The sequence below is a fragment of the Protopterus annectens genome, chromosome 5.part1, assembly GCF_019279795.1.
Source record: "Protopterus annectens isolate FY-2018-M chromosome 5.part1, PAN1.0, whole genome shotgun sequence".
NCBI lineage: Eukaryota > Metazoa > Chordata > Ceratodontiformes > Protopteridae > Protopterus > Protopterus annectens.
The window spans coordinates 289,759,048-289,782,591 of NC_056736.1; the positions used below are offsets into that span (position 1 = coordinate 289,759,048).

The 23,544-nt window shown below is 39.0% G+C and overlaps 1 protein-coding gene across 1 annotated transcript in view; it reads left to right on the forward strand.

Annotated features, from left to right (window-relative positions):
• Window positions 1–23,544, forward strand: part of LOC122803382 (interferon-induced GTP-binding protein Mx3-like) — a 1,250,224-nt gene that overhangs the window by 467,272 nt on the left and 759,408 nt on the right. Inside the window, exon 9 of the mRNA XM_044072962.1 lies at window positions 11,031–11,169. Coding sequence (XP_043928897.1) covers window positions 11,031–11,169 — 139 coding nt within the window. The remainder of the gene's footprint in view (window positions 1–11,030; window positions 11,170–23,544) is intronic.

Here is a 23,544-nt window from a genome sequence, read left to right on the forward strand (position 1 = left end):
CTGCACTTGTGATTGGTCGACAGTCTGACTTGGAATCCACAACTTTCACTCAGTGAGTCCTGTCTGTGAGCCAATTTGCAACCCACCTAGTGATGTAAGGACTGATTCCTAGTTTGGTCAGTTTATCAATGATGCCTGAGTGGGGAATGGTATCAAAGGCCTTGGCCAGGTCGAGGTAGGCTGTATGCACTGCCTTACCCTCATCCACAACCTTGGTGACTGCCTCGAAGAAGTCAACCAGGTTCAGCAGGCAGGATCTCCCCTTGGCAAAGCCAAACTGTGTGGGGTCAAGACTTTGGAAATTGCCTATATCTTTAAGCAGGTCCAGTATGATGCGTTCCATAGCTTTGCATACCAGCCTCGTCAGACTAATGGGACGATAGTTCCCAGGGTCTGTAGTTGCTCCCCTTTTATGGAGTGGGATGACTGTGGCAGTGCACTGTTCAGTAGGGACATAGCCTGAGGTACGGCTGTGATTGAACAGGGCACACAAATGTGGTGCCAGTTCGTTTTGTAGCTCATATAGGATGCAGCCAGGGATATTATCAGGTCCCATGGATGCTGTATTCTTGGCTTTGGACAATGCAGCTTTTACCTGTGCCACAGAAATGGTGAATACCAGGCTTTCTTCTGGTATTGTGATAGAGCCCTTGGGGGGGGGGGTAAAGTTGGCACTGAATCTGTAGGCCAGAATGTTGGCTATATCTGTTTGCTCAGTACAGGAGGTGCCATTATGCAATAACTTACAGCAAATCTGGGTATTGCCTTGGAGGATTTGTGGTTGTTTTTGGTGCCAACCGCAATTCTGCCTTCATAGCTGGTTTTAGAGGATTTGATAAGGGATCACAGCGTTTTATTGAGACAGATAAGGGAGGTTTTCCAGTCTTGTGGCTTCATTTTATTCTGCAACAGTTTCTTCCTTCTGTTCTAGAGTTTATTGATGGCTGGGGACCACCAGATTGACTTCTTTTTTGGAGTGCGTCTTAGTTCTATTTGGTATGGCAAGGTCCATGCATTTGTGTACGTACTTGTACAGTGCATTGGTGTATGATTTGGCAGTCATGTAGCTGTTTTCCATTGGCATGGGTGCAGAGACGGCCACCTCTGTTTTTAGGAGCCCAAAGTTGGCTTTAGAGAAGCTTTTCAGGGTGGCCACATTAGTGGGGGGGGGGGGGTGTTTGGGGAGCAAAGCAATAAAAATGTATACTGTCAGATGGTGGTCACCCATTGATGTCTGTGGCAGGAATAGGACTCTTAGTACTGCAGTTGGTAGATATTGCAAATTTTTGTGTATGTATGTAGTGACATATCTGGATCTGTATGTGTCAGTGTATAGCACAGTTACGGCTTCTTAGTGAGGCTGTAATAGCACTTTGGCAATTTTTTTTCGCTGAATCCTGCTCAGTGTATACAGTAAAGATTTTGATCATAACTTGTCCATGTTCCATGGTGCCTTAATTAAAGCAAAATGTTGGCTCAGTATAGGAGGTCCCATTGCGCAATAACTCACAGCAAATCTGAGTATTGCCTTGGAGGTTTTTGATATAGCTATAGAAGGCTTTGTGGTTGTTTTTGGTGCCAGTTGCAATTCTGCCTTCATAGCTGTCTTTAGAGGATTTGATAAGGGATCTCCGCTTTTTGTTGAGACAGATAAGGGAGGTTTTCCAGTCTTGTGACTTCATTTTTTTCTGCAACAGTTTCTTCCTTCTGTTGTAGAGTTTATTGATGGCTGGGGACCACCAGATTGACTTCCTTTTTTTGGAGGAGAGTGTCTTAGTTCTATTTGGTATGGCAAGGTCCATTCATTTGTGTACATACTCGTACAGTGCATTGGTGTATGATGTGGCAGTCATGAAGCTATTTTCCATTGGCATGGGTGCCGAGACGTTAGCCACCTCTGTTTTTAGGAGCCCAAAGTCGGCTTTAGAGAAGCTTTTCAGGGTGGTCAGGGTGGTCACCTTAGCGGGGGGGGGGTTTTGGGGAGCAAAGCAATAAAAATGTATACTGTCAGATGCTGATTACCCATTGATGTCTGTGGCAGGAATAGGACACTTAGTACTGCAGTTGGTAGGTATTTTAAATCTTTGTGTATGTATGTAGGGACAAATCTGGATCTGTCTCATTGTCAGTGTGTGCATCTTTGTAGGTCCACGTGCAAAATCATTGTGTGGGTTGGTAGGAGGAACAAATTCAGAGACATGCAAATAAGCCAGCAATGAGCTTTTGCTCAGTGCAGATCTTTCAAGTCTCTTAACTGGATTTTATCACTGTAGCACTGTTAGGGCTTCTTAGTGAGGCTATAATAGCACTTCAGCAATTTTCTTTTCTCTGAATCCTGTTCAGTGTGTACAGTAAAGATTTTGGTCATAACTTGTCCATGTCCCATGGTGCTTTAATTAAAGCAAAAATTAAATTTAAAAAAGTTACTGATTTCTTTTAATCAATTAAGTCATACTGAAGTCAGAAAGTAGAACTAGAAGAGAAATAGAACTTATACGGGTAAGAGTCAGCACAGTAAAGGATGCATAATAAAATTAATTTACTGGTTACATACGAGAGAGATTCAGTTGTTAACCAGACAGGCAATGTGGTGATATGGGCAAGTGCCAGCATAGCCAACTGGAGTTTTGTAAAGAATGTGTCCTTTGAATATCAAACTGATTTTTACAAGATACTTGTGTTACAAATGTATTAGAACTGTGTGTCATTTGCATATCAAACTGATTTTGTACAGGTGCTTGTGCTGAAAATGTATTTGTGAGTTTTGCTAATGTATCAACAGTGCACCCTGCTGAAATGAAGAGAAATGTTGAAAAATGAATTTTATTGTGCTACAGTACTGTGCTGTTACTCTGATGCTTACGGTGATGGATTTGAAGTCTTCTTAAGACACTCAGTCTTGCTGGCAGGATTCTGCTGAAATCAAAGTCTGGTTATAGTTGCATTCACAGTCTGTTGCATACAGAAACTTGCAGAATATACACTGAGAGAATATACTTTGCAGCACCTGTCTTTAAGAGCAGTAATCAATAACTTTTGTAATAAACCAAACGTACTTCTGTACAGCTTCAGAAAATGTTCTACTTCTCATATAGTACAGATGATGTGAGAGATATAACATTTACCTCAGGACAAATGTGTCCCTACCAATACCCCTAACATAATTGGATTTAATACAGACTTTATATATATTTTTAGTTAAACACATACACCCTTTTGGTTTTGGAAAGATACTGCTTTGATGACGCAAATGCTGACACATCTGTTCTTGTGCAAATACTGATAAGTAAACTGTCTTCAAGGAAACGCCTTGTGGATAAACTTTCTTAGAAAAGCATATTTTTAAACTTTCTTAGAAAAACATGTCCTGTTGTCAATTCTTTAAAGAAAGCAAATTACATTCTTGTCATGTCTATAAGAAGTCCGCTTTCTTGATGTGTGTGTAATACACTCATAAACAAGTTCCTTATTTTTTTAAGCCACAGTCATTTAGTATGGATGCTACACAAGTTCCTTATTTTTTTAAGCCACAGTCATTTAGTATGGATGCTAATCACATATTACTAAACTCTGTTTCTACATTTAAGCAAGCTTTATCTTATTCCTTATTTATGTTGCATATTTGTAGCAAAGTTACTTTCAACCTTAAAACATTGTTGAGCATAATCTTACAATTCCCTCTTTTTATTTTAATGTACTCAAAACACTTTATACTGATATGTATTTTTGATCACATTATATACAAAACACATTAAGAAACAAAATCTTTAGTCTTATTTTGATACAACAAGTCAAAATGCAATTTTACATACTTAATACAAGTAATACAATTATATAAAGTATTACTACTAAAACTGAATATATTTAACAACTTTTTCTTTTACAGACCATTCTGTGAAAATATTTTATCAGTTATGAGCTGTCTGCTTTAGTTTTATTTTTTAACTTGATTAATTTATTCTTTTGCAATCACAGAATTTAATTTATGACTTAGTACTCTATTATTAACTCTTTGCACCTGTTGAATTAACTCTTTATTTTTATTGATTATTTTATATCAAAAGATTAGAGATAGACTAATATCTGTAAGAGACGAGAACTATGTGCTACTCCAAGCATTTATACATTGCTGAAAATATACAGATTCAATGTCATTTTAACCATAACATTGTGGTTATGTCTCTGAACTGCCCATTAACATATTGGTTGACAGTGAACTGAACATAAAGTACTGAACTGGGCTTAGATAATAAATATTTGAATGCAATTATTTCAGTATATTTAATACTTGAGGATTTAAAAAACATGACGTATATACTAAAGAATGTTATGTACGTATTAGTCTATTAGCTGTATGAATACAATATTTTATTTTCCTTTAACTGGTGTAACCAATAAGATTCCAACTTAAAATCAGTGATAATATTACAACTTGGACAAATTACTACTAGACATTAATTTCATTTGTAATGGATTATTTTGTATTTGTACATATAAAGACTGTAAAGTACACTTAGTCCAGTCTTACAAATTTAGTAACATTAACATGAATAATCTTACAAATGTGTGTGTATTATTGTAGATGAATTAATTGTATATGTTTTAATGGAGGATACTGGCATAGCAGAGGTTAACTTTAAGAAAAATAAGGAAAATGTAAATGAACTGTTAAGCCCTTAAAAGGCACCCCACAGTGCTGAATAGGAGCAGAGATGTTGGCTCTGCGGAAGAGACTTTGTCCATTAGCTCAATAAAAAGATGGGAAGCCCCAGCCACTGCCATAAACATTTGGATGTGTATTGTGGCTGCCTGTGCTAACTTCCTGTCTCAGCTTCAAAGGGGAATACTATGAGAACCTAGAGTCAGTTGACGAGATGAGGTCATTCTGCCAACCCTCTTGGAAGTTACATTTTAGATATTACAAAGAGAAATCTTCTGTTTGGGAGGCCTGACTAGAAAGACCCTCACCCCCACAGCATCTTGCTTTGAGGTAGCAAGTAACTTAACTAGGGAACAGTAATTTTCTTAGATTCAATCAGGAGTACAGTGAAACTTAGTTTAGATATTGTTTTTCTTTATTTGTTTGAGCCTGTCCATCACTGTTCTTTTCAGTATTTCCTGTGAGCTGAAGTCCTGTTTTACTGTGAATATATATTCAGTCTTTTCATGTACTTTTATTATTAAATATATTTAAAACTTTTCTTGTGGCTTCGTCTTTGTAGAAAATATCTAACCTTGGAGAGTGTTTATGGAGAGTGTTTATATTTATTTGGTGACAATGTGTGGGCCACTCTGGAAGGCCTAGCCATCTTGGTGAACTACTACCATTTGTGTTAGTATTAATATTATGCAGTATAATTGGATAACATTTTAAGAGCCATATAGTAACTGACTGGTGGCAGTGATAACTACCTTATAGTCTGGGCAAAGTTGGTAGAATTGGTAATCTGTGACAGTCTTTCCCAGGTGTGTGTGTGTGTGTGTGTGTGTGTGTGTGTGTGTGTGTGTGTGTGTGTGTAAGTTAAATCTTAAAAAGTGCAACTGTGAGCTACTTGGGGCAGGGGCATGAAGCACTGGGTTACAGAGAGGATGATGGACGACTTGGCTTGGACACTCGGCCGAGGACCTAACCCTCCAGCTGTACCAGTGGGAAGTCCTACTGGGGACCTGGAGGGAGACCATTGTAGTCATCCAGACCACAGGCTGAGTGTATTCCCTGTGTGCTCTTATAGGAGAGTGTACTTGATGCAGAGAGGTCTGCATCTGGAAATACTGATTATATCCATTTGTATTCGAAGTGCACGTCCCCCTTCAGTGTCAGTGTTGAGGATTCAGGCTCCTTGATTACTGGTCCAGCATGGGGACAACACACATTGGTGGCCATCACATATTGGCAGCAGTGGTGGGCATCACATTTATTGGCTGGCAGTGGTGGGATCATCACATGCTTACACATTGGTGAGCAGTGGTGGGATCATCACATGCTCACATTTGCGAGCAGTGGTGTGGATATTGAATTCCTGTAGCCTGTAAAGAGTGGTCACTAATGAAGGTGTTTGTACTCTCATGCAGCCACATGGTAGACAGTCAGTTTCATATCACAATAGTTTTATTTATTTACTTTTTGTTAGCTTACGTTAGTCAGGGAGAGCAGGCAAGGATGTCAGCAGAGGATTATGGCAAGCTGACAAGGAACCAGTTGGCTGAGATGTGCCGAACCAAAGCACTGGGGCATGCCGACCTGACTAAAGGTGAAATGATTGCAGCCTTAATCATAGCTACAGGACAGACCAGCAACCAGGGAGATCAACATTCTGTTGATGGGGGCTTGGCAGCTGTCTGAAACAGGGCAATTCAACTTTTCCTCAGGGGACTTAAAAACCTGAATAGAGTTAGAGACTTTTAACTGGACGCCAAATGGTTGGAATTAAAATTCGCAGAGCGAATGCGGCATTTGGAGGCTGAAGAAAGACTGAGATGTCTGGAGGCTGAAGAAAATGAGAGGCAGAGGCAACATGAAAAGGAAATGCTGACTCTTCACCAGGGTCATAGAGGTAACGGGGAAGGGAGAAATTCTACCACACAAGCAAAAAAGGTCAGTAAATTTCTTCCTCAGTAACAAGAAGGTGATCATTTTGATTCATATGTTTGAAAGAGTATGTAAACAGTATGTTGACCGAGGGCTCTGGGTACAGTTCCTCACCCCTTACTCCTTGGTAAAGCTGCAACTGTTGTTTCTAAATTGTCTTATACTGATTGTTTAGATTATGAAAATGTGAAGCACTGTTTATTACAATGTTTTTTAAGTTAACACATGAAGCTTACAGAAAAAGTGTTGTGAGCATAGACTCAAGGCAGATGAAAGTGTATGTGCTTATACTGCTGAAGTGAGCACTTATTTTCATAGGTGGGTGTCAGGTCACCACTTTTCAAGGGCTGGCAGACCTTTTGGTGAGGAAACAAGCCCTTAGCACTTTGCTTGAAGACATGAGAATCTGGTTGGCAGACGGGGAATGCAACTCTGCAGATATGTTGGGAGAAAAGGGAGATCTATACCTAGCAAGCAGGGTATCACTACACAGGAAAGGGATACATAGTGCTGCACATGGGTATAGGGGAACCCATGGTGGGCAGCCTAAACCACCCCAACAGAGTCTGCCAGTAACTGGGGCAGCCACTAGTTCAGGTATATGGCCAGGATCAAGGGTTAAATGCATTAAATGTAACCAGTTGGGCAATGTAGCATATAGATGTCCATGGTGGCAAGGTGGGGAACAAAAGGTGGGGGAGACAGCAAGTGGGAATAACAGAATGCCAGTGGTAAGTTGTCTGGAGACAACTGGGGTACCAAACTACCAGCAGAGTTTATATCCGATCTTGGTGGATGGGGAATAGGCCACTGCCAAGAGAGACACAGGCTGTGATATAACATTGTGAAGCCTGCAGTGGTTAAAGAGGAGCAGTGTTTGCTTTGACAGTCCACTCCAGTCAGAATTTTAGGAGGGATCACATTCCTTCCAAATGCCTTTGGCCAGGGTTCAGCTTGACTTGGAGGGTGGAAAAGGAAGGAAGCAAGCAAGTAGGTGTGTTTGAGGATATCCCTGCAGATGTCTTGATATGGAATGATTTTGATAATGCAGTACATTCTGTGCATGCAGTGACATGCAGTCAAGCTTGGAGACAGGCATGTGGGTCTGGTAGCCTGGGGGAGAAACAGACTGCACACCTGGAGCCAGGACTGGTGATGTGGCTTCTTCACTGAGGGAGCTACTCTGTACCAATGAGGCTGAAGGTAAGCCACAGCTGCTGGTGGGTATTGATGTTACCCTGAACAGAGTGACTGTAAGGGCAGAGGTGAGTAGTAATACCCCAGCAGTACCCAAGAGACATATTATACAAAAGTTTTGTTGGCCTGGGATTGCCAGGGATGTAACGGAGTACTGCAGGACCTGTGAACAGTGACAAAAAGTAGGCATGGCAGCTCCTTTGATGCCTTTACCTGTGATAGAGGAGCCATTTCAGAGGGTTGCTATGGATATTGTGGGGCCTCTGAGTACCCCAAGTTCCACAGGGAAGAAGTATAATCCTAGTGGTAGTAAATTATGCTACTAGATACCCTGAGGTGGTGGCTCTGTCCTCCGTCGAGGCAGAGAAGGTGGCAAATCGTTGGTAGAGATTTTCATCAGGGTAGGTTTCCCAAGAGAAATACTGACTGACGAAGTGCCAGTTTCATGTCAAACCTGCTGGTTTGTCTGTGGAATGCTGTTGGGTGAAGCACCTGAAGACAACTCCTACCACCCCCAGATTAATGGTCTTGTGGAGAGATTAAATTCTATGCTAAAGAGCATGCTACAGGCATTTGTAGACCAGTTTAAGAAGGAGTGGGACAAATATTTGCCCCATCTGTTTGCATACAGGGAGGTACCCCAGGAATCCACAGGTTTTTCACCCTTTGAGTTGGCGTATCAGAGGATGAGGGGGCCTAGATTTAATTCATGATGAGTAGAGAGGCTGAGTGTGGCATATGTCCTAAACCTCAGAACAAGGCTTCGGGAGCTCATGAGCTTGGCCCAGGAGAACCTGGCTGGAGCCCAACAGCAGAAAAAAGTTTGGTATGACAGGAATGCTCGAATCTAAGAGTATGCTGTTGGGCAGTAGGTGATGGTTCTCATTCCTATCAGACACAAAGCAGGCAGCTTGGGAAGGACCCTTCAAAGTGGTAAGGGAGCTCAGTGATGTTATCTACATGGTAGAGCTGCTAGGCAAGAGGCAGGGACAAAAATTGTTCCATGTTAACATGTTGAAACCATACCACGATAGACAGGCCCTTGTGCTGTGTATTTGTAGTGAATGGCAAGAGTTTTAGGGGGATCTGGTGACTGAACGCCTCAGTGAGGCTCGGGCTGACACTTCAGTGGAAGTGGTAGCAATGTCCCAGCGGATATCCCCTACCTAGTTTCGAGAAAATCTGAGCAGTGTTACAGGAATTTGGGGACATGTTCACTGGGAAACCAGGGTGCACCCACCTTGTGCAGCAACATGTGGATATAGGGCCCCAAAGACCTATAAAGCAGGCCCTTTACAGGATGCCTGAGCAAGTCAGACAGACTGTTAGTAAGGAGATATAGGAGATGTTGGAATTGGGAGTAATCCAGGAGTCCAGCAAGTCGGTATGATTTAACATTTTCTAGCACTACGTTCTGGAAATGTTCATGATCTAATTAACTAAAAATATCTTTGTGTGCTTATTCCCTCAGAGGTAAAGGAGCAACTGCATGTTGAATTTTAATGAAAAAAAATCATATAAAAAGAAAACAGCATTTGTTTACAGTAATGCATATTTTTAGACCTTCAACCAGATTCCAAAAGAGCTGCCCTTACTGTACATCTGCACCAATTCTGAAAGACCTGCTGTCAGTGTAAGTGACTTACTTTGGTGGAAGGCCTATTTATAAACAGACTTACTATGGGGACCAGATTCCAAATCACTTACTCTCAGCCACCTCTCAGTGTAAGTGATCAGTTTTACTGAGAGCAAGTCTTTTAGAACTGGAGTCCTTAAGTCGCAGTGCTACTGTTTTTGACAGTTTTTATATTTATTCCTCTAAAGAGAATAGATGCTACACATTTATTTTCAACTGTTTTGCAAATGTTGTCATTTGTTAATTATAGAAAGTCATTCTAGCTTGAATGTGACTCTCAGATCCCTCGAAATCGGGATCCTAGTCGGAGTAAAATATTATGGGAATGTCCTTTTGTAACATGTGAAATGTAGCTTGCAATTATTGTGGAGCTTTTCTCCCTGGGCCTTCACTGAAAACGAGCTCTTCTTGGCCCAGTCGACTTCTCCAGTCATCAAACTTAAATAAATAAAATGTCTCTTGCAATACCTCAAACTATTCTTAACTTTTTTAGGATACCACATATGGAATGTCATTCTTGTAAAATGAACATTTCATGCACTAATAGCCCTTAGGAAAAGCAAAGAGCAAAATCTGAAATATGTGCACGCCTGTAGACACAAGTAAAATTTATACATACTTTGGTATAACAATGACAGGGAAAAAAACTTTGAGAAAAGAATATTTTTTAGGCCCCGGTTTGATAAGAACACATTAATGGTATGATTAAGCTAAACCCTGTATTTATCAGCCTGAATAAAATGTGAGGTGTAAATGTCAAAAAAAACAAAAAAAAACAAACAAAACCCTCCACAGTACTGAAAAGGCCATAAAAAACCACTAGTGCCGCCTAGAAATACAGGACCATATCTCTTACATTTGAAATATTCTGGCAGATTTCTCAGAGTAAGACGTCACAACCCTCAGATACAGGATATGCTGTGACTTGATGTGTAAAGACTCCTCCAGAATGTTATCTTTGTGAACTGTACTTCTGTACATAAGTCTAAACTTGGAGAGAGAGATGAAAACTGTAAATCCACAGAGAAAAAAGAAATATGTATAAATTTTACTTGCGTAGTGTCAAGTCAGTAAAGATGTACTTTGATACACGACGCATACTCCAGTCAGAACAGGATATATATATATATATATATATATATATATATATATATATATATATATATATATATATATATCCACACCAACCATTATGAAAAAGCTCAAGTGCTGAAAAGGCTTATGGCTTGTGGTTATTAGTGGAGCTATGCACAGGGCAGAATATTTAACTGGGCAGCTCCTTCCCAGCTTACAATTCAGTGCTGCTAGCTTGTATCCTGTTGCACCGTAGTCAGCATATGGATGCAAGTCCTGTTGCAGTCAGTGAGGATTGCTGTAGGGCTGGAGCATTGATGAAAGGAGAATAAAATACAAAAAAAGGTAAATAAAAAAATGTGGTAATATCCCTCTTTTGTTGGTATACTGTATATTTTATTTTTGTTCACATTTTGTTTACAAAGCTAAACTTTCTCATATGGCACGTGTGTTAAATCCTCTTGTTAATATATACTTAGCCAGTGTAAAATATGTAAATGAACAGGAATGATGTTACCTTACCTTTGATTTCAGATCAAGAAGCTTATTAGGAAGTTCATTGAGAAAGAAGAGACAATCAATTTGGTGGTAGTTCCATGCAATGTTGACATAGCAACCACTGAGGCCCTAAAAATGGCACAGGATGTGGATCAGTCTGGAGAAAGAACTTTAGGTAAGTGTATGGAATTTGTTATTAAGATGTTGTGGCGAACACCATAGTCTGATTTATTTATTTTGTGCAGGTGGCTGGACTGAACTACTAGGTCCACTTTTTACTGTTTTGATGTTCTTATAAAGATGATTAACAGAGTTACAGCTTATAAAATAAATTAATTAGCTGCTCATAACATTAGAATGCATACTGTATGTAAAAGGACTGTTAAGTCTGGGAAATATGCATTTTCATGCTTGTATGAGGATTTAAAGGCACTTAAAAATCCTAGTAATCAGAAAGTATGGAAAATATATATATTTTTTAATTTCTGGAATGTTTGAGAAGGTGGTATCTAACAGTGCTAGTGCTTTTCAGTTTTAGTAGTAATTTTACCTGAAAATAACAGTCTTAATACCTTGCATAGGGATATATATACCTAGAGTATACATGTCCATATACTTGTGCCTGCTTTTGTTTTACTGACTTTTCTGTACTGGACATGCCATTTTGCAGAAAGCATGTAGGGCAAAACACTTAATTCATGTAGATCTTAAAACAGTGCATGCATACTAAATTGTTTACTGGGTAAGAAAGCCATGTTTATTTGCTTACTCTCTTTAAAAAGGTAGCAAGAGTGAAATTTATGAACTTGGTAATGAAACAAAAATAAGATGCAGCATTGGATGACTTGCAGAATAGTCTAAGGAACTATTGGAAAGGCAGAAAGAGGTGGCATTTGTGGTTTAGTGCAGGTAAATGCCAAGTACTACACTTGTGTCACAAAAACTTAGATATGATTATCAACCAGAGGGAGTGAAAATGATAGCAAAAGGGCAGGAAAAAGGGTTTAGGAACGTTGCTTGCACCTGGAGTAAGTCACCAGCAATAGAGTGAGTAGGCAGTGCGACAGCAGCATCAAGCAGAATCCTTGGCTGTATCTTTAGGGAGAGAAGACTCTCGAAGCAAAAGGAAACTGTTCTACCTGACTTTTGTTGTGCCACACCTTGAATAATTTACACATTTCTGGAGACCATACATGTTATGTATATTATGGCTGTCAGCCTAGTGCTGTGTGCCTTTCTGATCAGCAGTCCCTCATCTTATTTCCATAAAATAGTTGATGTTCATCATATTTATCAGTGGTATAGTAGCCTAAGCTGTATGGGTTGTATCCTGTATACAACAGCCGGCCATCTTCCAAAACGTCAGGGTATTTTCCACATGGTCAAACCAGTAGGCAGCTTGAACTGGACTGTCTAGGTCTGGATACCAAAACCTTCAGAGCTTTCTTGTCACAGAAGAGAGTGCTCCTCTGCAGGCTTTCAAGGACTGACAGTCGACTTGTGGTGTTCTCTTGCAGGGCAGATAAGTTTCCCCTTGGGGAAAACCCTTCCAAATTTAATATTTAGTGTTTAAAACTACTTTCCTGGTTAGGAAAGTTGGTTTTAAGTAGGAGTCTGTATTTTACATTTTTACTGACTATCATGAGAATTAACTGTACTTTTACACAGGAGAACACTTCTTTTCCGTCAGATTAAAAGTTGTTAAAAACATCGTAAAACCATTTTTTCTGTGGAGAAACTATGTTCATTTTCCATTTTTACAGCTGGCAAAGTGCATTAAAGTGTTTTTACTGTGATTTTATTGGCAAAAAGTGACTTTTGAAAACTTTGAAGTTCTGGTGGCTTCTGCTGCTTAGCTTTTTCCAAGGAAAGAGGCACCATTTTCTCTTGACCATGGAATAAACTACCGGTACCATGGTAGTATCTTCTTCTAACCACAAAAAGAAAACAACATTTGCCATCACAACAGGCTGGCAATTTGCATCAACCACAGGTGGATGACTGTTGTAGACAAAGGTGGTTCCTCAGACCACTCCTCTTTTTCCCCCAGATTGCTGTCGTGTAGCACCAAGGGTTGGCCACCTCCTCTGTGGCTGCTGAGGTCCCCTCAGTGGGCAAAGGAGAGCCACTCTTGTCTATCTTAAGAGAAGGGGCAGGGATATTTTCCCTGTTTAGTCAGAATATTGTACCCACCCCTTGGGAAGCTGTGGCTGCCATTAATAAACCTGTTTGCCCCAATGTTCCTGTCAAAAAGTGGTTTCTGGTAAAAGAAAAATGGATTCCTTTTTCTGAAGAGATTTTGAATCTAAGCAGGAAGATAAAGGGCAGGGTTTTCTCCTCAGATTTCATATTCCGTCTCAGAGGAAAGTATGGTATCTGAATATCCCTGTGAGGGATTCTTTTTCTCTGAGACGGTTTCCAGAATGTGCCAGTGCTTTCAGTGGGAGAACACTGAGGTTTCTCAGTCCCTCAGAAAATCCAATGAGTTGTTTCAAATGGAATTCTCAGAACCTTCACTCATCCCCCAGTGCTATTAGCATTGGAGGATGTATTTAACCAGCTTATAGCTTCCCTGATAGTCAGCCTGCCTCACCTAAGAAAACAGATAAATTGTATACGATTCCTCAGTCTTTCAAGTTTTTATTGACTCATCGCAGACGTGACCTAGCAGCTATAGCTTTAGTTAATCCAGCTGCTGCTAAACATTGGGTTAATTCCAATTCCCTTTCAGACAAGAATGGTAAAGTAATTGACGAGTATGGAAAAAACTCTAGTGTTAATGTTTATTCTGACTAATTGTGAAAGTATGAAAATGTTTTGTCTGCTCTTTCTTCTTGAGGTCTGCCTTGAGTGGTTTAGTTTCTTCCATTTCACAGGTTACAACTCCTTGTTTAAAGTGTGCTTATGATTCTAAATATATTTCTTCCAGGGCTGTGGCCACTGGTACTGTGTTGAGGTTTGCCTGGCTGTGTTCTCAAAACCTCCCAGATGATGTAAAAATGAGAATTCAAATTCTTGTTTGGATAGAGAGATGTTTTGGACTCTCTATTGCTGAGGTGATCGCAAAATGTGATGAGAGGGGTGAGTTGATTTGGGGAATCTCTCTGATTTTTCGGCCCTTCTCAAAATTTTCCAAGGAATTCTCTAGCACCTCATCCAACTTTGGCAAAAAAAAAACAATAAACTGTCTCTACAAAATGCTGATAAACAGATGTTTAGAAGAACAGATGTTTAGAAGAAATGGCAAGGAATTTCCAAAAAGAAATCAGGAACTCCCGTAAACCAAGGACAGTTCAAGAAGTTAAAATGACTATTTAAGGGACCTTGACCCCCTCGCCCAGTCCTTTTCCTTTTTCCCATCCAGGAATATGAATCTACACTTTTCTCTTTGGCATAGTTTCAGACAAGTGGGTTCTGAAGGTCATTCATCAAGATTACAGGTGGCAGTGGCAGGAAATCCCTCCTTTTCAGTGGGTAATTCCTCATCCATCAGAGCAGACTCTATTTCCCCTGTCCTCCAGTAGATGTTGGCCAAGGGAGTGATAGAAACAGTTCCTCTTTCCCAGGTTGGGAAAAGTTTTTATTGAAGGATGATTTTAATGCCAAAGTAAGAAAATACTTGGAGACACATTTTTTATCTTTCTTTCCTAAACCTGTTTTGTGATAGTGCCCGAGTACAAAATGATGTTACTTCACAACCTGTTAACTCTTCTTCATCATTATTCAAGTTTTTTGGTAATACTAGATTTAAAAGGTGCTTATCACATCCCTGTTCATTCAGACTTGAGGTGTTTTAAGTTTTTGTGGGTCTGAATCACATTATCAATTCTCTGCCTTACCATTTGGACTATCCACTGCACCAAGAGTGTTCACGAAGTGTCTAACTCCAGTTATAGCTCATTGTAGACTATATAATATCCACATTTTTCCACATTTAGGCAACTTTTTTATCTTTGCAGAGTCTTTTTCAAAGTGTTAAGAGTGTCTCTCTTGGGTGAGAAATCTGTTACACAAGCTGGGATTCCAGGAGAACATTCAGATGCCTTTTTGACACCTTCACACAGAGGATTGTGTTTCTGGGGGTCTCAGCTAGACACCCCTGTTCAAAGAGCTTTTCTTCCACAGGGAAAAAAATAGATCTCTTATCTAGATCAATTTTTAAGGCTTTCCACTCAGACTTAAGTCACTACAAGAGAATACCTCTGGAGTTTAGGTCTCATGGCATCTGTGATTCTCATTATATCTCTGGCAAGACTCCACACGAGAAAGTTACAATTATACCTGAATTATCTTTGGTCCCAGCACACCCTTTGTCTTTTCAAATCCCGATTCTGGGGTTTGTCTGAAAAGATACCACTTGGAGGAGATAGCAAATATCCCTAAATCTGGACCTCCCCTTCTCCCTTCCTCCCTGCACCAAAGATACATTGCTTGGGGAGCAGTTTCAGGAGAGTTAAATGCAAGGTGTGTGGGACATCAAGGACAGACATGAGCACATAAATATAAAAGAGATGGTTGCCCTGATCAAGGCACTCTACTCTCTGAATCATCTGTGGTCTCTAGGACCTCTTCAAGTTGATACAGACAATACCACAGTCATGTGGTACATCAAGCAAGGGGGACCAGGTTCTACCCGCTTTGCAGGTTAGCCATGTTCGTTTGGGATATAGCTTCACAGCATAGTCTCACTCTGTGGGAATCCTGTTTTCGGTCAGAGCAAAATTGTGAGGCAGACAAGCTGAGCCATAAAAAAAAGAGCAAGTATCCCTGGTGTAACTGGGGAATAAACACCAAAAGTGGTAAGTGCAGCTGGAGTGAGTTGGTTTGAAGGTAACTTGTCATTGAGTGTTTACAAACAGCATGCTTACACTCAGACATTCCCCCAGTTCCTTAGATTGTAAAATGTAAAAGCAGAATAGAAACCTGACAGAAAATCAAACTAAAGAGAAAACATTGTCTGGTAAGAATTTTGCAGCTATTTAGCAAAAAGCAGTTCAAGCTTCAACTTTGGTTCAAGAGATGGCTTCCATGGGGTGAAAACAGAAACTTGGCAGAGAAGACCAGTGGACTTTTGTGTTCCTGAGTAGATTTCAGTAACTGACTGTTAAGTCCACTGCCTGGATGCCAGGAAAAAAGAAATTCAGAGGACCTGAAGGAAAATTGGCTACAAAAGGTGAGGAAAAAAACACTGAGTGGGAAAAGTACTGCAGCTGATTAGCAAAAAGCAGTGCAAGCTGCAGACATGACTTCCAGTAACCTAGAGGAAAGCATAAGACAACTTTGTACAGACCTGGTTGAAGCAAACAAAACCCTTTGATTGAGTATATCAACTCAAACAACGAAAGGCTGAAAAAAATGGAAGAAGCTTTAAACAGAGTCAGATGAGGCGATAAAACTGCAAAAATCAGAGGTCGAAATGAAGAAACGGATGACTGAATATAAGACTGCTCAAGAAGAGATGTTTCAAAAATAATAGAATTAGAGGACAGAGAACATAGGGAAAACCTGAGACTTTTATTTGTTCCAGATAAGCTGGAAGGAACAGGAACTCCTCAACCCTGTCCAGTTTAATATTCTTGCAGCTAACATAACCATTGTACAAGAAACCAAACTACTAGGTGTGATCATCGATAACAAACTCAACTTTGACCTTCATATCCAACAAAACATCAAGAAGAAACCTAAAAAACTTGGACTTCTTTACAGAAACAGACTATTCCTTACCACTCCAATCAAAACAACCCTGGCTAAAACTTTCCTGCTCCCTTCCCTATTCTATGGTTCTTGTATACTAACCAATCTGCAAAACTCCACCAAGACTAAATTAGAACAGTACTACATTAAATTTGCAGAATTTGCAACTAACTCCAGTTACTGTACACATCACTGTATACTAATATATAACCAACCTGACTGGAATTATCACACCAGGTTGCATATACACACACCTAACTACAACACACAACCTACACTATAGATCCTCTGCCTGTCATTACCTAGTAAACTTAGTCCAGCACTACAAACCAAACAGGACTCTCGGATCTGAAGATAAAAACCTCCTAGAAATCTACAAACCTTTTAGAAACCCAGGAAAATCTCTATACTCGTATTCTGTTGCAAGAGTATGGGAGCACCCTCCCACCTAACATTAGTCTAACTCCTAGCCTTCCTCTCTTCAAAGCCTCCCTGAAAGAATAGCTAAACAAATCATGACTATGGACATGACTAACTCCAGGCTAAGACTCTTCCTCTCCTCCTGATACTTCCATTTACTACACTAACATTTTTCATCATAACTAAACTACCTACAGTCATAGTAAAGTACTGGAAACTGTGTACTTTTGTAACCCCACCATTCTACTTAATAACCAAACTATCAATCTAAACAGCACATTGTTTTTGTTTCTCAATTTTAACCTGTATCATGGTATTTGTGTATAGTCTTATCAAAGATGTACTGGCACTGTATCATTCTAAAAGTCCTGTCAAACATACTGTTCTACATGTAGTCTTATCTAAGATGTAATTCAGTGTTGTATTGTACAGTCTTGTTGAACCATTTTGCTTGAAAGTCTTTTATTTACCTATGCATATGTAAACTATGGAACTTTTCTCCCTGGGCCTCTGCTGAAAACCAGTCATGTGACCCAGATGAACTATCCCGATTAATAAATGTCAGATAAGTAAATAAGTAAATAACAAACTGTATTAATTTTACGAAAGCACAAATAAGCAACTGGACTGGTATTCCACAGCGGGAGTTGTTAATTGAAAGGGCATGTTGTGTGTATTCTCCAAACCTGGCTATGAGAAAGCAATCCAGAACTCTAATAGTAAAGATGTAATTCTACCAGCAGAAGGAGTTGATTATGACAAAACTGTGGCAGAAGGAGAAAGTATTACAAGTGGGACACAGCAGAGTGTTTGTGGAGCATGATTACTCAGTGCACACCAGGCAGAAGAGGAGTAAATTCATTCCACTCTTCAGGGAATATCGAGAAGCAGGCATGAGATTCAAATGGCAGTAACCAGCTGTCTTCAAAATATTCTTTCCTGGAGGGACAAAATCACTTTTTTGATGAAGTGCATGCTAAGGAGGAAATACAAAAGTTTGTCCATCAAAAAGTGAGCTGTGAAACAGGAGATTCTGCTTCTTGTTGAAGGAAGGGAGCATGAGAGTTGACTAAAAGAATTCAGAGTATGTTGGAAATGAAGAAGAGACAGAATCTGAGAGATGGAGATGAATATGAATAAAACCAGAAACTTGGAAATTGACAAATGTGGGACTACAAAGTAATATTGTGTTTGTGAAATATGACAGAACAAGAAAATCTGGAAATACTGGATTTTGTTGGACTTGTAGAGACTCTAAAGTATATGCCCTACTTCGTCATTAATGTTTAGAAAAATACTTAGGGGGGAGGGGAAGAGAAGGGAGAAAGTTAACTGTAACTAAAACAATTTTTTTCTTAATAGTGCTATTTTTGTAGGGTATAATTTTCTTTACATGCTGTAAAGTAAAGTTTTCTCAGTTTTTATATTTATTGGGGATACTATTGTAAACAGGTGTTCCTGTTTTTTTCTTTCTTTTCTTTTTTCTTTCTTTCTTTTCTCTCTCTCCTTGTTCGGTTTTAAGAAATATAGGCATTGCCGTGTAAAAAAAAAAAAAAAAAAAGACTGGTTAAAAAAGGTATGACAAAAGAAAAAGTAATGTGCTGTTTTTCCTCGTCCTTGCATGAGGGATTGGCTGGATTAAGGTCCTTAGCTTAATCTAGTAGTACATTTTAAGAGAAAGCAAGTAAATGAAAAAGAATATTGAATATTATAAGGGTTTTTTTCTAGCAAATAAGTGTATGCCTAGTAGCAGTTCTGTATCTGGTCCTCATGTCTCCATGGAGACAATCTGAAGGGTAAATTGGATAGAAAAAAGACAACTTGCTTAAAAGATAATGTTCTCTGAAAGCATTCAGGTGTTTTCCCAGTTGGGAGTGCTATAAAGATAAAACAAAACCAGAAAGCACTTAGTAGAAGCACAGGGTGCACCACGGGTCTTAGCATGGATAACCTTTTTTAGGTTAACTCAAGTCCGTGAGTGTAGCTGTTAGTTTGGGACATTTGTTGTTATTAGGAGGGCAAAACTTTAATATCTGATGATGTACTTAGTTTTGTATTTTTTTTTTCAAGGAACATCTTTATTAAATTATCATGTGTGACCTAGATAAGCCTCCATTTATATAAATGAAAATCAATCATAGCAGCACAATGTCAGTTGCAAACATACATTATAAACCAAGCCAACACAACTGTAGCTGCAAACATTGTACACCACTTTTAATATCCATTCAGTTAATCGGCCATTACATAGCTCATTCAGATCCTGCCTTCTTTTAAAAATTGTTCCTCCTCTGCATGTAGTGGTCCCACATTTCCCATTTTTCCTGTGTAATTTACTTGTACCCTGTTCTAAATATCCTAGTTCCAGTTGTTTTATCTCTGTTACTATCTCTGTTACTATCTTTGTTACTTCTAGTAAAGTTAGTTTAGACTTTGATTTCCATTTTCTAGTTATTACTTTTTGGCAGCTTTCATAAGCTATCATAATTAGACTCAGCAAGCTATCATAATTGGACTCAGCAAGGCCTTACTATGTCTAGGCAATTCCAACTCTGTATCACAGCTCATAAAAATCATTTCCCTAGTCACTCCAAATTGCTTACCCAGCATCTCCAAAAGAGCCATCTGCAGGTAATCTTGAAAGTCAGCCAACTCATTACACTCCCAAAAATATGTTCAGTTACCTCTTTCTTCCCTATCACATCTCCAACATTTGCTGTTTACCTGAGGAAAAATTATTTGGAGCCTGCTTGGGGTATAAACATATCTATGCAAACACTTCCAGGTAACGATCCTAAATCTTCTAGATTCTCTTGCATATTTTGGAGAGACACATATATCCCCCATTGTTTCTTTGTGAATTGCTTGTCCAATCTTTCTTCGAAATTTTTCCTAACCTCTTCTGATTCTTATAGTTATCATGCAATATTTTATATTCTCTACTAATTATATATTTATTAATTATATATTCTCTACTAATTATTCCCTTCTTAATGGCAATTTCTATTCCAGGTTCTACTAAGATCTCTACCAGTGCTGGTCTTTCATTTAGGACATTTAGGACACCCCCCATTTCTTTCTCTTTGCTTGTACTCTGATATCAATTGTTGATATGAAAGGTAATCTCTAACCTGCAGTCCAGATAAGTTCTTGGCATCTTCCCATTCTATTACCATTCTCTCTCTAATTATTTGCTCCCAATACCTTGGTTTCTTTGCCAGTTTTCTCCAATATACTCCCGCTTCCTCCTGAGCCTATTGTCTATATCCTTAATTGCAGTCACCCTATCAGCAGAATCTCCTTTCTCCATCCCTGTATTGGCATAGTTATTAGAATACCTTCTGCTACTTTATGGATATAATATTCTGTATGATTATAGCTGTTCTCCTTAAAGGTTTGGATCCAAAATCCCAGTCTCTTCCTGTTACTTGAACTTCCCCCCTGTTTCTTTATCATCTCTTTCCATTTAGAGTTATAGTTTTCTGCTTGTGCGCTATGTATAGAAGCCTTAACTGTGTTGCTTTGAAATACTCCTTCAAGTCGAGTAATCCCAATCCTCCCTGTTATATTGGAAGAATAAGCTTATCCCACTTGACTCTTGCCATCTCCCCCTCCCAGTTAAAATCCTTTAGCGCTTTATTAATTACTATCCACAACTTCTCTTATGGTTGATTAAAAATATGCCTGACCTGTATATAAGACAAAAGGGACTAAAAACATTTAACTGCTTGTTTCTTACTATCAATATTCATCTAAAAGAGCTTCCATTTTCTCAGTTTTTGTATTATCTTTTGTTTGGTCTCTTCCCACATATCCTTAGTTGCCACATCGGTATCATTTTTAATCCATACTCCTAAATACTTCATTTTATCATGTCCCATAAGTATGGATATTGCTGAACCAATTTGCATGTGGGTACATAGTTTACCGCTATTGCTTTTATTTTGACTTCATTAATTTTGTATCCCAAAAAAGTCTGAAACTGTTTCAGTATGTTCCACAGCACTGTCATGTCCCTTTCTGGTTTTGGCAGGTATAAAGTAATGTCATCTGCAAATAGAACCAGATTCTCTTTACATAGTTTTGTGTGTTAGTATTAAGTTAATAGGTTTTAGGGGGTATTGGGCGTGTGTTTGTTTGAGGGCTTTCTGTAAAACAAGTTTTGTAAGATGTGACATAGGCTGAAATGGGTATGACAAGAAACAACTGTATAAAAGTTCAAGCTGTCAAACAGTGTATGCATGCAACACAAAAGCTGGAACTAACTATTTAACAAAAAAAAAAAAACTGTTCTAAATTAAAGGTGGGAATAATAACTTTTTAATGCAGTGATGTTTTCTGTAATGTCTTAAAATGTCAATGGTCTCACAGATAAATACAAAAAAGAAAGAGTAGTGAACTATATTACAAAACGTAGATTACAAATAGATATGCTACAGGATACCCACTTGGAAAGAACTGAACATGTGAATTTGATAAAGAAGGATTTTCAGCATGGTTATTCAGAGGAATGCCTGGGACAAATGATAAGCGGAGTACTTATATTAATTGCAAGAGCACCAGTAATGATAGAAGTAGATAAAAAGACAATAATGGTAGATTTATAGTACTATGGGGCAACTGGCAAGGGATTGACAAGTATTCCATCTAAAACTGCTGTAATTGAACTTAAGAAGATTCTGGGAGAAATGATCAGCTTTCACTGAGGAACATTACTTATAGGTGGGGACTGGAATTTGATTTGCAGCAGTGAAGATGTGTCTGGTGGGCGCAGAAGGGAAAGTACAACAAAAGAAGGGCAGATTTTAAAGAAATTTATGAAAATATGTGGTATGGAACATCTGAATTCAGTACTTGGAGTTCAGAGTGAATGTACATATTCCCCAAGATACAAAAACTGGGCTAGGCTAGACATAATTTACCTTTCACAGAAGCATGTGCATTTAACTGAAGGTCTTGCTATGGACCTAATAATTGTTTCAGATCATACACCACTAGTAACTAAAATAAAAACACAGGGTAATAAACATGTGACAATGTCGCTTTCCAACATACCTCTTGAAAAGAGAGGAATTTAAGGAATGGGGTAGTGGAAATTATTCAGGAAGTATTAGGGAAGATAGAAATTTCTTCTGAAAATATAGCTAGGGAGTGGTGGAAAATTAAAGTGGAGTTTAAAAATAGGGTGGAAATAAAAGAAATGGAAATATGTTTAAGAAGTAACACAAATTAATTAGATAGACTGACAAATGTGAAAGTATTGCAGACTAGGGGGAATCTCACAGCACAAGAAGAGTAGCAACTACAGAATGCTAAACAGAAAACAAGGGATTACCTCAATATGTGTATGTTTAGAAAGATTTTTCCTCTCACATCCCAAAGACATGCTGTAGGTGGATTGGACACTCTAAATTGGCCCTAGGTGTGAGTGCGTGCATGTGTGCCTTCTGTGGAAGGTTGGGCACTGGGCTGGCAACTGGACACCATAAAACTCCACTGCCAATCATGAGCGGACAGGTGATCCACTGTGGCGACCCCTAACCAGGAAAAGCAGAAAGAAGAAGAAAACTATTAAGCAACTGTTTTTTGATAATAACTCTAGAGCACAAAAACTTTCTGTTGCCTGAGTCATTGTGCTGAAAGTAGAAATGGCTGCCACCAAGCTTAGGGAGCCTATAACAAGGAAGGTAACATGAGATCCTGTAGTGGTATATTAAATATTTTGGAAATTCTATGAAAGTCTGTATAAAACAGAGAAATATGGAAATCAAAATAAGGTACAAATGGAAATGTTTATGGAAGAACTACATATGCCAAGGTTAGAGGTAGATGAGGCTCAATTACTAACAGGATAGGAGGAGATGAGATAAAAATGGTGATGTTTAACCAGTGTACGGGAAAGTCCTAAGGAAGAGATGGTATTCTTGTGGAAGTTTGGGAGCTAGGAGGGGAAAAAATGGTAAAGATTAGGAAGGTTTTGTTTAACAACATTTTAATAGGAGGAGAAGTACCAACATCCTGGAAGAAAGTGGTGGTAGCTGTAATACTTAATGAGGGTAAAATCCCATCATATCCAGCTTCACACAGGCCAATTTCAATACTAAATCAGGATTATAAAGTGTTTGTCTATAATGGCTAAAAGAATGGCAAAAGTGATGCCAAAATTGATAGATATGGATCAGTGTGGTTTTGTGGAGGGGAAACCAATATTTGACAACATTAACAAAGCATAGATGCTCCAGAGGGGAAAAAGAATGGAAGAAAATACCACTGTTGATGTGTCTTGATGCAGAGAAAGCATTTGACAGACTAAGCTGGGAATTTATGAGCAGGGCAATGGAAGTGTTTGCATTCCCTGAAAAAATAAAAGGTTGATTAGGGGGATATATGAGGCGTCAGAGGTGAAAATTAAAGTGGGTGGGATCCTCTCTGAAGG